General features: G+C 35.7%; 1 protein-coding gene across 1 annotated transcript; it reads left to right on the top strand.

Annotated features, from left to right (window-relative positions):
* The first annotated feature begins 7,064 nt into the window (after positions 1 to 7,064).
* LOC137824363 (germin-like protein subfamily 1 member 7) lies at positions 7,065 to 8,232 on the top strand. Its single transcript, XM_068629992.2, has 2 exons — positions 7,065 to 7,451; positions 7,536 to 8,232. Exons 1-2 carry the CDS (start codon positions 7,337 to 7,339, stop codon positions 8,081 to 8,083), a joined length of 663 nt encoding a protein of 220 aa, XP_068486093.2. The 5' UTR covers positions 7,065 to 7,336; the 3' UTR covers positions 8,084 to 8,232.
* Positions 8,233 to 13,934: the final 5,702 nt, after the last annotated feature.

A 13,934-nucleotide genomic window follows, 5' to 3' on the forward strand; every position in this document is an offset into this window, starting at 1 on the left:
CAAGTCCTAACTTGTGCATTTTGGTTCTTCAAGCAACTCTTGTAGTATTGAACTTTGTTGAAGTCCTCCACTACACCAAGGTTTCCCTTGTTGATTCTGAGGCCAGTGTACTTTAGACCAGCAACAACAACCCACACTTCATGTGTAATCTCAATATCTACACCTTTTACATGAGAAACAAGGTTGTTTCCCTCAAACTTGAGATTTGTGTAGAAAACTCTTATCAAATCTGGATAGATGCTGCCTTTCATCTCCAAGAACTTTCTGAGGGACTGATCTTTGAGGAGCCTTCTGACATTGTCTAGCTTTCGGCTTTTCAGCCAATCAAAGCAAACAACTTTAGGGTTGTTTATCACTTTGGTGCTAGTCTCAAATCTATATCTCTCAATTAGATCATTATCACCAGAAAACCATCCTTCAAGCCTTCCTCCAGACCTTACTGCTCTGGATTTGACTCTTCTTGAGGTGGGAGGAGTTGAGTCCATGATGGCAGAGAAGAAACAGAGAAGCTCACACAAGATTTGCAAGAGATGTTGCAATTGGTTGTTCTTGTGGAGGAGATCAGTTGACTGTGGAATATATTCCTTTATGACTGTTTTGAGATTGTGGAATATATTCCTTTATGACTGTTGTAACTTCCTTTTGAGCGTAATCAGCTTTCAACACAGGTTCATTGACCAAGGATTCTTTCTTTAATTTGATCTGCAATGGATAAAAATTCAAGAAAGAAATTAAATTGATTTCTTCACAGTGCTATCAGACTCAACACAATCGGTTGTTTTGAGAAAACAATCGGTTGTTTTTCTGCAGCAGTAAAACTCATTTTGAATTTTTAAGCATGAGCAGAAATAAATCAAAGTAGATGAATTTGAACACTTTAAAGAGGTTATTCAAATATGTAAAAGAACTTAAAAACAGAAATTAAGAACAGAGATAAGGAATGTCTTATCCTTTGTGTTGTTCTTTCAATGAGCCATGTGCTTTGTGATCAAGAAGCCTTATTTTAACTGTTGAGGGCTTTTGGATAGATGCAGAACATTGATTCAGCTTCAATGTTAGTCTTTTTCTTCCAAGAACTTGATCAGATGACTCAGTCCTTCACACTTCTTTAGATTTCCTGCATAAACATGAGTTCAAGCAACAAGATTTGGCCCATTCACAAATGTGGGTCCAATTGATTTCTTTTTCTCATTTGGAACCTCACATCCTTTAGGAATCCATTTCATGTAGCCTCTAGGAACAAAAAACTTTCTTATTTTGCAGAATCTAACCGAATGGCCCTTTTTCATGCAATAAAAGCATGTAACAACCGGTTGTTTCGACTTAACAATCAATTGTTTTACTGGCTTTCTTAAAAAAAATTGAAAACTTATCTTGTTTGTTTTGTGGATTAAAACCTAAACCAGCCTTTAAAAAAACACAGCTTTGAGATGCCAAGACATTCTCAAAGTTAGTTTTCCCTTTTGAAAGCTTGTCCACAGTGTTAACAAGATAATGCACCTTTTTCTCAAGATTTTCACAATTTTCGCAAATGAGAGTGTCACACTTGCAAAAAGAATTTTTGAAATGTGTTTCCAAATTTTTGAAATCCTTTTTAGATTTTTCAATCTCATCTTCAAGTGCTTTCACTCTTTTTTCCAGCCAACTGTTAAGTTCTTTCAATCGGTTGTTTGAAAGCACCAATCGATTAGCTTCATCGTGAGTTTCTTGAAAAGCTTCAAGAAATTCACTATAATTTTGTTCATTTAAAGAAGCACATGAACTTACCTCACTTGAGCTACATGATTCATCATCATCTTTAGCAATCAAGCAGATGTTTGCTTTCTCATCTTCACTTGATGAGGAGCTTGATGATGATACCTCATTCTCATCCCAAGCTATGTAGGATCTCTTTGTCTTGTCCTTCTTTTCCTTGTAGCTAGGCTTTTTCTCCTTGCTTTTGTTTGGACAATATGTTTTTATATGTCCTTGTTCACCACAACCAAAACAAGTATAGTTATTGGAATTAAAATCATTGGATTTCTTGTTTCCATACCTATCTTTGTTGTTGTCCTTGTTGCGGTTCCTCTTCAAGAATTTGCTAAACTTTCTTGACAGCAAGCTAAGGTTTTCCTCATCACTATCATCATTGGATTCTTGTTAGCCTTTGTGCTTGGAAGCTTTTAAGGCTATGCTCCTTACATGCTTTTGTGCTTGATAGCTTTTAAGGCAATACTTCTTACATGTTTGTCTTCGCTTTCTTGAACATTGAGTCGATTCATCTCTAACTCATGTTCCCTAAGCTTGCCAAACAAAGAAGCCATACTCAAGGATGTTAGATCTTTAGATTCGGAAATAGCAGTTACCTTAGGTTGCCATGCTCTATCAAGACATTTCAAGATCTTGATGTTTAGCTCTTCCTTTTCAAAGGTCTTGTCAAGGCTCATGAGATGATTGATGATGTGCGTGAATCTTTTCTGCACTTCAACAATTGTTTCACCTTTGAGCATTCTGAACATCTCATACTCTTGGATTAGAGTATGCTTCCCAACTCTCTTCACCTCATTTGTACCTTTATGAGTTACCTCCAAGGTGTTCCACATTTCTTTTGATGATTTGCTTTGAGAGACCCTAAAAAACTCATCTGAATTTAAAGCAGAGGATATTATATTTTTGGCAATGCAATCGAATTTGGCCTTCTTGCTTTTTGAATCAGTCCATTGAGACCAAGGCTTTTCAATGATAGATCCATCTTTTTCTAACTTTGGGATAAAAGGACCATTTTCAATTGCATCCCAAATTCCTTTGTCAAGTGATTCCATAAAGATTTTCATTCTCACTTTCCAAAATTGGTAGTTCAAACCACAAAACAGAGGTGGTCTATTGATTGAAGCACCTTCCCCAAAAGGTAGTCTATCAGCCATCAAAAACAGTTTTTAGGATCACACTTGAATAAATTTCAAGAACCAAGCTCTTGATGCCAATTGTTAGAAAGGATGGCTTTAAACTAGAGGGGGGGGGGGTGAATTGTTTAAAGAGGGTTTTCGCAAACTTTTAAGGAAAGAATGAAATTACTTCAGGAAATAAATGATAAGAAATTCAGTTTGCCAAAACACAAAGCAAAAACAACAGCACCAGAAAAACAATCGGTTGTTTCGCAGAAACAATCGGTTGTTTATACCAGTTTGCAAATATTAAAACTGAATTTAAAGAGATTAAGGATAGAGAGAATGCACACAGATGTTTATACTGATTCACTCTAAACCCAGAGCTACATCCAGTCTTCTCATAAACCACTAAGGAATTCCACTAAGCAATCAAACCTAAATCACTTACACCACAACCAGGAAAGTGACCTTGATCCCCTCAAGACGCACACTTCTCTTGGCCAACACACCAACACTAAGAATGCTGATCTTGATCCCCTCAAGAACACACAACACTTCTCCACAACCACACAAAGTTTCTTTCAACAGATACAAGGATTACACTTGTTACATAATGAATTCTGAAATCAATACAAGAGAAAATCCTATCTCACACTCTTTGATCAAACTCACTCTCTAAGCAATCTCAACTCTTTCAAAATCAATAAGTTGTGAAAAACCCAAATCTGTTTTTCTATTTGTAAAACAAAGTTGTTGTTTGTTAACAAATCTTAACAAACTATTAATTGCATTTAAAGATTGGCCAAAGCATTAAAAACTAGAGCGTAAACAGTTAGAAAATCATTTAATGCTTAGTCAAAGCACAAACCATTTTTCTGTTATGGTACCAATACAAACAATCGATTGTTTCCACGAATCAATCTGTTGTTTTGGTTTTGACAGCAAGTCAACCATAAAAACAGTTTTCAACCTTTTCTAAAAAAACACCTAAGTATAAAACAATCGGTTGTTTTTCACTTAGTTTGAAAAACATTTTTCTTTTAAAAAAATTGAAAATGCCTATGCTTTAGATTCAATCAAGAGTGGATTACAAAACTCAATCTACCCCAAAACCTATCTAAGACAGCTCAGCAACAGCAAGCACAACCTAGCCTTCAATATCCTTCAAAGGGTTTGGATTCTTCAAAGCTTGAACACCACTTGGTTCAACAGGTTTGTATCACAAGGACACCTCAGCAAAATGGAGTGGTGAAGAGAAAGAACAGATCACTTGAAGAATTAACAAGAACAATTCTTAATGAATTATCCTTACCTAAGTGCTTTTGGGCTGATGCGGTAAGTACAACATGCTTCGTGATGAATGGTATTCTTATCACGCCAATTTTGAAAAAGACTCCATATGAGCTGCTAAATGGAAGGAAGCCTCACATAGGACACCTATAGGTATTTGGATGCAAATGCTACATCCTAAACAATGGTAAAGAGAATCTTGGTAAGTTTGATGCAAAAGCTGACAAAGGTTCCAATCTATTCCAAGGGAATCTCATCTTAAAGTTTCCAAGAGAATCCTAAAATATCTTAAAGGAATAACATCCGTGGATTTATGGTATCCTTCACACTCTCCTATTCATTTAGTACGATACTCTGATTCTAATTTTGCAGGATGTAAATTGGATAGAAAGAGCACAAGTGGGACATGCGATCTACTTGATTCAAGCCTTATATCATGGCACAACAAAAAGCAAGCTTGTGTAGCCTTGTGAACTACTAAAGCTAAGTATATAGCTGCAGGGAGCTGTTGTGCAAAGATCTTATGGATCAAGCAACAGCTAGAGGACTTTGGGTTGAAAGTCAGCAAGGTCCCTTTATTTTGTGACAACACGAGTGCAATAAATCTCAGAAAAAACTAGGTTCAGCACTCCAGAACCAAACACATTGAGATTCGACATCACTTTATTCGTGATCATGTCAGTAATGGTGACTGTGAGATTCAATTCGTTGCCACTGAAAGCCAGCTTGCAGACATTTTCACAAAACCCTTATCCAAAGACAAGTTTTATTCATTAAGAAATGAATTGGGAATAGTTTATCTACAAGCCTTATCTTAAATTCATGCTGTTTTTTAATCCTTCTTTCATTCTGTTTGTGAAGACAAATAGGGGGAGAAGTGAGTTTTAGGTTGTAATGTTCCTATATTTGCATTTGTTTTGCTTTGCACATTTGATTGAACATTGCTCTAACTGGTTTTTTGACTTGTTATAAAACTCTTATACATATTTTAATCGGTTATTCCTGTGAAATAACCGATTGTTTTTCTGATGCTGCACCTATGCATGTTTGACTGGTTTCTCACATTGATTTGGTTGATGTTCCTTTTAGGAAAATTTGGCTTATGTTCCTTTTTGGAAATGATCTAGTGGAAACTAGTTTATGGTGCCTGATTAATCTGGAATAGATTATCCTATATTTCCAATTTTGCTTGTGAATGCAAGTTAAGCAAGATTCTAAACAGAACATTCCAAAAAGCATCCCAGGGATTTGTCTTCATCAAATAGGGGGAGATTGTAGAACATGGAAGCTTTGATGAACAAAATCTGTGATGAAGGCTTGATGCTTTGCTGCTTTGTTTGGAGCTTAGTTCTAGGGTGTTTAGAATTCTTGTAAATATCATTCTTAATCCTATGCACAAGCTGAATCAATCTGTTTTAAAAGAGAAAAATGTTTTTCTAAGCAAAGAGAAAAACAACCGGTTGAAATCACGATATAATCTGTTGTTTTACACTTAACTTGTTTGAAGGTTTTCAAAACTGTTTTTGACTTGGTTGACTAACTGTCAAAACCAATTCAACCGGTTAAAACGACATTTCAACCGGTTGATTGTTACATTTCTTAATAGGACTCCTATTTATAGGAGAAAGTCTCTTAAAACCTGTCAAATGAGAATGCGACAAGTGCCACCACCTTATTGGTGCAAATACTCTCAATTGAGGAGAAGACATGTGGAGTTTCATGCCTTCCTTGCCTACATTTCTATTTGGATTTGAAAAACAGTATTTATTCCATATACAGAAATTAAAATATGGGTCTAATATAAATTATTTTAGATATGTGTGACTTTTTTGTATGGGTGGTGAAGTATGACTTTATATATCCATCCACGTATGACTATTTTACACTCTACTTTCTTTTCTATTTACATCCTTCTCTACTTTGGTCCAAAATACAAGATCCAAAACTTTATAACTACTCTATACAATTTTTACAAGGCTAAGAACAAGAAAAAGAAAAAGACTTTATAATCTCTTCAGTAAGTATCGATCTTCGTCTATCTTCTTAGCCAAAAGTTTTGAAGTCGGATAGTTTATTTCAAATGCATATTATATGTAAGTCACTCATGACCATCTTGGTTCTACGTTACTCTTAATTTTTACATATATTCTCTAATTATTGATTTGTTTTAGGATTTATGTGCAATAAAAAACACAACCATTTAAAAAACACAAATATGAAAGTAATAAGGGTTCGAAAACACTTGGAAATAACAGAGATTTCGAAAACTTCTGAAAGCAATGAATGGGGATTTAGAAAACTGTTGGAAATAAAGGGGGTTAGAAACCCTCTACAAATAATGGGGGTTTAGAAAACCCTTGAAAGTAATAGGGATCCAGAACAACCATAGAAGTAATTGGGTTTACAAAATCACTAATAATTCGTTAACAACGTTGGATCTTTTAGAAAAAAATAAACTGCCGAAAATGTTAAATATAATCTTGTTAAAAATAATTTTTCTCGTAGTGAAATAAATATATATATATATATATATATATTATTTATTATTCAATCATGATAAAATCTTTATAAGTGATTATTAATTTGAATTTGAAAAACAGTATTTATCCAGTATTTATCCCGTATACAGAAATTAAAATATGGGTCTAATATAAATTATTTTAGATATGTGTGACTTTTTCTGTTTGGGTGGGGAAGTATGACTTTATATATCCATCCACGTATTACTTTATCATATGTTTTTTAACTTAAATTATATATCGAGAGGAATTATTTGAATTATAAGGCCAAAACAATACAAAGTCAAAAGATAATAGTATAATAAATTTAGAAAGTAGATATCTCATGTTCATATCATCAAGTGGGTAATATTGAGACAAAGTCTAAAGTGATATTTGATTTAGTTAACGAGCTTCCCAGAATAAAATAATATCACAGTAACGTCTTACCGAAACACTTATTTCTTTTTGATGTGGAAAATTTCATCGGTCTTCTCTTTGATCGAGCACGCAGAAGCATACGCATGTAATTGTGATAGAATGGTTGATCATGATAGAGAAGTAATTAGGAAATTATGAAGTGCAAACCAGTTCAATGGTTCATCCTTATAAATAGCAAGCTTGAGATGAATCAAAATTCAATATATTCTCAGAAGCAGAAACATTTAAGATAAGAAAAAAATGAAAGCTGTGTACTTGGTTGTTGCCATCTTGGGTTTGACATGCTTAGTTGTGTCTGCCTATGACCCTAGCCCTCTGCAAGATTTTTGCGTGGGAGCCAAAGAAAGTGATGGTGGTATGTAGAAGCAATCCTCGTTGGATGTTGTGTTATTATTGTAATTTGATTTCTTAATTATAATTTTGGGTTGTTAATGTGCAGTATTTGTGAATGGAAAATTCTGCAAAGATCCGAAGGTGGTGAAAGCTGAAGATTTCTTCAAGCATGTGGAACCTGCGAAGACTGAGAATCCACTAGGATCACAAGTGACTCAAGTGTTTGTTGATCAACTACCTGGACTAAACACATTGGGCATATCTTTGGCTCGCATAGATTTTGCACCAAAGGGTTTAAACCCTCCCCACACTCACCCTCGGGGCACAGAGATCCTTATTGTTGTTGAGGGTACTCTTTATGTTGGATTTGTTACTTCCAATCAAGATGGAAACCGTCTCTTTACCAAAGTTTTGAACAAGGGCGATGTCTTTGTCTTCCCAATTGGTCTCATTCATTTCCAACTTAATGTTGGATACGGCAATGCTGTTGCAATTGCTGGTCTTAGCAGCCAAAATCCAGGAACTATCACTATTGCAAATGCTTTGTTTAAATCTGATCCACCTATTTCTCCTGAGGTTCTAACCAAGGCTTTTCAGGTCGACAAGAGCACAATTGATTATCTTCAAAAGCAATCTTGGTATGACAACAACTAATTTCTATTTTTCGACTATGGACCCTCATTTCTCCTCTCCTCTCGATAATTCACTCTTGTAATAACTATATCTATTTACTTTCTTCTTTCATCTAATTAATCTCTTGTTTCAAAGTTTAGATGAGCAATAAAAGCCCTATTTTACTTTTATCCTTTTCCAGTGTATTTTCCACTTAACCATTGTGAAACACTTTTATATGTCTCCTTTTTATCATTAATCTCTTATAAGATCTTATATGTTAAAATAATTAAATATTATATTGATGTGATACAACATATTAAGTATGTGAATGTCATTTATATAAAAAATAATTCGTCAATATCATGAAATTTGTTTTTGCTTTTAATCCATTGTCCTGCACACCTTAATATTGTTGTAATTCAAAATCTTTAGCAAGAATAGATGAATTCATACTTGGTTAATCATAAATTTTAAAACAATAATATAATAAAAAAATTAAACAATTTGAAATGAAAATAACTCAAATTCAACCTATTTAAATTTTCTATAAATTGTAAAAGTATATGACATTTTCAATCTTCAAGTTCTTCATGAGAAGCATTAGATTCATCAAATACACCATAGTTGCAACAATATTAAGTATGTTTTTTTTTTTACCAAACCTAAAAGAGTCACCCAGGAAAGTAAAAAGATGACAACTAATTAAAGAAATTTGAGGTAAAGCAGCATAACATTTGTTGCCATATTTGAAATATGAACTTTTAGCATATTAAGGTGTTTAGACTGTGGTTTTTAAAGACATTAAGCGACAAATTTAAAATCATAAACATTGTCTAAAGTAATTGAATATACACAACGACTCAAGTCATCGCGTATATTTTTCTATATGACAACAATTTTTGTGTGAATTGTTGCCAATATATACCTCATAGGCAAAGGTTAGTTGACCAATCATCGCCTAACGAGAGAGCCATATAAAAAAGCACAAAAGGGAAGCATAGACAATGATTATAGTCAAAATCATCGCCTTCGATAAATCATAAAATACAGTTTTGGTAAAATTCGTCGCCTATGTTGATTTTTTGTTTGTTTGGTATGTTTATTACATTTCTCCCTCTAAGTTGACTTGTCTAGTTTAAAACCCCAACCAGATTCAATAATAATGCAAAACACTTTTAAATACTTATAAAACAATATATAATCAATAAAATGAAATTATAAAGTAATGTGTAAAGTCAAAATTTCTATACACTAAATCATATAAACCAAAACTAATACTAACAACATATGATTTAACTATTTTGATCATCATCTATACTAGAGTCTTAAAATATTATGCACAACCATTTTTCACATAATTCATTGATTATGAATCCAGTGGTTGAACATCCATAAAATACTACATCAAAGAATAAGTTCAAATTAGTCCATACACTACACATAGTTTTGTATTAAAAAAAAACTAGTTAAGCATGATTACTTGGTCCCAACCTCTATTAATTTGGACTCTTCCACTGGTTGCAATCCATTGCCTTATATAGTAGCAACACTCATGCCCTCCCGTTTTTTTATTGCATTACAATTCAATATTAATGAAAACATAATAATAATATTTATTTCACAAGATAGGAAATTAATAATGAAAAATTACAAAACCTTTAGTTGCAACCATGTTAGTTTCAGACACTTTGCACATGGTTGACCGCTGAATATAACAATGTTATATCTAGTGTATGAGTTAATTAATAAAACAAACTCGTTACGGGATGTTTAAGTAATACACATAGGTAAGTTGATAATGTAATTACCACTTGCTTGCTTGAGGTATGTGGGTGGCTTTTGTAGAACATGGAAGCTTTGATGAATCAAATCTATGATGAAGGGATGATGCTTTGCTTTGTTTGGAGCTTAGTTCAAGGGTGTTTAGAATTCTTGTAAAGATCATTCTTAATCCTATGCACAAGCTGAATCAATCTGTTTTAAAAGAGAAAAATATTTTTCTAAGCAAAGAGAAAAACAACCGGTTGAAATCACGATATAATCGGTTGTTTTACACTTAGCTTGTTCGAAGGTTTTCAAAACTGTTTTTGACTTGGTTGACTAACTGTCAAAACCAATTCAACCGGTAAAACTACATTTCAACCGGTTGATTGTTACATTTCTTAACAACTTTTCAAAAAGCTGTTAAATTTGTTTTTAGTTGAATTAAAACTGATTTGGCTCATGATTAACTGCCTAAAACGGCTAGTTTTAAGAGCTATAAATATGGCTTCTCTTTATGGTGTTGTGTATTAAAATTTGTGATTGATTGCTAGTGGAATACCCAGTGGTTGTTCTGGGAACTGGATGTACTTCAGGGGTTGAGTGAACCAGTATAAATTGATTGTGTAATCTCTCTCACTCTCTCTCACTCATTATAAACTGTTTGATTTGATTTTTGTCTCTACTGTTGTAAACAACCGATTAAAACAAAATTTCAACTGATTGTTTTTCTGCAAACAGTTTTAATTGCTTTGATTGTTTGGCTTCCCTAATTGCTCCTTCTGTGATTGTTGATAAAACTTCATTCTTAGCTAATCCTTGTGAAAATCTTTTTTCAAACAATTCACCCCCTCTTATTTAGGCCATTAATTCTAAGAATTGGCATTAAGAGTAAGGTTCTTGAAAATTCAAGTTCTATTTTTTTTTTCTAAAACTGCTTTTATGGCTAGCAAGTTTTCTTTTGGGGAAGATGCTTCTTTAAATAGACCACCTCTATTCTGTGGTGAGAACTATCAATTGTGGTGCATAAGAATGAAATTTTTTGTTGACTCAATAGATAGAAAAATATGGGATGTCATTACAAACAATGATGTAATACACTTGCCTGAAACTAATGTTGTCTTACCTAAAAATGAAAAGGATCATCTTGATTGTGTAGCTAAGAACATCATTATTTCTGCTCTTGATTCTAATGAACTTCTTAATGTTTTAGAATGTGTCTCAGCTAAAGAGACGTGGGATACTCTTGAAAGAAGTCATAAAGTTTCAAGAAGTGCTTGGCTGGACAGTGATGAGTCCTCTGCTGGATCATCCTTTGCAGATTCTAAGATGGATGTTTGCCTGATGGCAAGAGAAGAGTCTGCATCAAACAATGTAAGTACATCTTCTTCTACCAAATGTGATAGTTATTATCAACTTCTTGATGCTTTTAAAGAGACTCGTGAAGAAGTAAATAGATTAACCCTTTCAAACAATCGGTTGAAAAGTAAAAACAACTGGTTGAAAGAAAGAGTCAAAGTTTTGGAAAAAGATTTGAATAATTCAAAATCTGATTTTGAAAACCTAGAAATGATTTATCAAAATTGATCCTGCCTGTTGACCAGGACGCAAGAGCCTTGCCTCGTCAATTACGGATCGACTTTGCACCGTGTTAGCTTCTGTCCTTCGCCTTGATTCACCTCAAGAACCTGCAAAAGACAGAACGGCACCGCTGCGGCCGATCACGCTCCGACGCCCAAGTCAGCGACTGAACCACCAAAATACTAAGAGAAAACTAAGAACTTCAGGAACCGTGCAAAATTCTCTCTCAGCGTATTCAAGTTCTCGCAAGCGTAAAAGAAGTATTCCAAAACGCGCGTACCTCAGAAGTTCGTTAGGATCCCTTATATACCTGCGCATTTTCTCTCTCCTGATAGTTACACATCTGGACACGTGGCTCGTATCCAGCTGTACACGTGTCACCATCTGGAGCATCCTTGACTTGGGCGTCACCTCTTACTCTTCAGGCTTTCGGCTAAGTTACTTATGCAGGAAGCAACTCAGCGCATAACTGCCTTGGAGCGTGATCTCTTCTGCGTGGCGAGTACGGGTGTCTTCATACACACCTTCCCTGTGGTCTCGTCGGCCGCCATCATGATCTACTTCACTTACTTCATCGTGCATGCTCGGGTAAGCTGTTCCTCGACCTCAACCTCTGGCTAGCTAGGGAATGACCATCTGACGACTTCATCCTCTGCTTCGAAAGCCTGGAACAAGCTTCCCCGATCCTTCGGCGATGTCCTCCTTTCGGCGATCTCTGATCACTTGGTCGTCTGGGTTCGCATCCGGTGACTTCATCACAAACCTGGTGATCGCCGGTTTAGGTATGCTAGAGATCGGAGCACGCCAACTTAATGACAGGCGACTACACGAGCCCCCCGACTTCCTTCCCTTCTGCCAGCCAGGTGCCCCGTTCAACACGCCTATATAATAGCTTGCTGCCACGTCATCACTTCTGACCACCTGGGCGGTACACAAGCCCCCCAGTCTTAAGTGAAGACTTGTCCAGCGAAAAGACTAAGAGGTCACGTCACTGCCGATCTGCGTGGTGCTGGCGCGGAATTCCAAACGTTCGTACCCTCTGCTTTTCTGACGCTCCACCAAACACCTTTTTCCAATCGCTCGACACGTGGCTTCATCAACGGTCATCTTTAGCTGTCGTTTGCGCTTCCAAAAACGTTTGAAAAACCCTTAAACCCTTTCATTTTTACTGTTTCATCATCTCTCTACCTTCTCAAAACGCTCTGAGTTTTCTCTGCAAACCCACAACGCTTCTCAGCTCCCTCAATATCCAACTCCCTTCAACGCTCATATGATCATCGAAAGGTACCTCTTTTACTTCTTTTGTTGATACTTGCTGCATTTTAACCGATTCGCATCATCCATTATCTACCTGGTGCATACGCTGTGGGTTGTTTCCTCTTCTTCTTCCTATTCGTAACTCAGGGCTTCGTCTTCCATTACATTCATCACAACGAACTCCCGTTCGTTCGTTTTCCATTCTTCGTCCACAATCGAGTCAATCTCTGCAACCTCTGTTCATCCTTTCTTCTTTTTCCTTTGCAGTTCCCGCGATGGCTCGTACAAAAACCACCGCGAATCCTCCTCCTTCATCACGAAACCCTCCGTCCCAAGCGCATAGCTTACCACGAGCATCTGGTGCTCCTTCTTCCCAGGCTGAGAGGCCTGCAACCTCTCGTCCCAACCTCACCCAGGAAACTCCACCAGTCGCCGAATGAGCCTCCATTCCCACACCAGACTACAAGAAACTCTACCCGTGGGCCACCCCAACTTTGCTGAAGGAGACTTCTTCAGTAAACTCTGCGTTGGCGGTGCTACGGTTGAAGAAAGGGGACGAACCCAACCTCTCGTTCCACAAGGAGCATGACGACAAACTAATGGTGCTGCCTTGCCCTCCTGACGTGCCAATCTGCGCGGATGATAAGGGGAACAACGACGAGTTGTTCTGCTTCGTTTACACTACCCTTTTCAAGAAGGTGAAACTCAGGCTTCCCTTCACTCGTTTTGAACGGGAGTTATTAACCGAGCTTAACATTGAAGGGGAAGTTTTTTATGTTTATTACGTTTCTCCCTCTTAGTTCACTTGTCTAGTTTAAAACCCCAGCCAGATTCAATAATAATGCAAAAAACTTATAAATACTTATAAAACAATATATAATCAATGAAATGAAATTATAAAGTAATGTGTAAAGTCAAAATTTCTATACACTAAATCATATAAACCAAAACTAATACTAACAACATAAGATTTAACTATTTTGATCATCATCTATCCTAGAGTCTTAAAATATGTTGCACAAGCATTCCTCACATAATCCAGTGGTTGAACATCTATAAAATACTGCATCAAAGAATAAGTTCAAATTAGTCCATACACTAAACATAATTTTGTATTAAAAAAGACTAGTTAAGCATGATTACTTGTCCCAAGTTCTATTACTTTGGACTCTTCCAATGGTTGCCATCCATTTCCTTATATAGTAGCAACACTCATACCCTCCCGTTTGTTTATTGCATTACAATTCAATATTAATTGAAACTTAATAATAATATTTATTTCACAAGATAG

Source organism: Phaseolus vulgaris, chromosome 8 (genome assembly GCF_051622355.1).
Source record: "Phaseolus vulgaris cultivar YP4 chromosome 8, ASM5162235v1, whole genome shotgun sequence".
Classification (NCBI taxonomy): domain Eukaryota; kingdom Viridiplantae; phylum Streptophyta; class Magnoliopsida; order Fabales; family Fabaceae; genus Phaseolus; species Phaseolus vulgaris.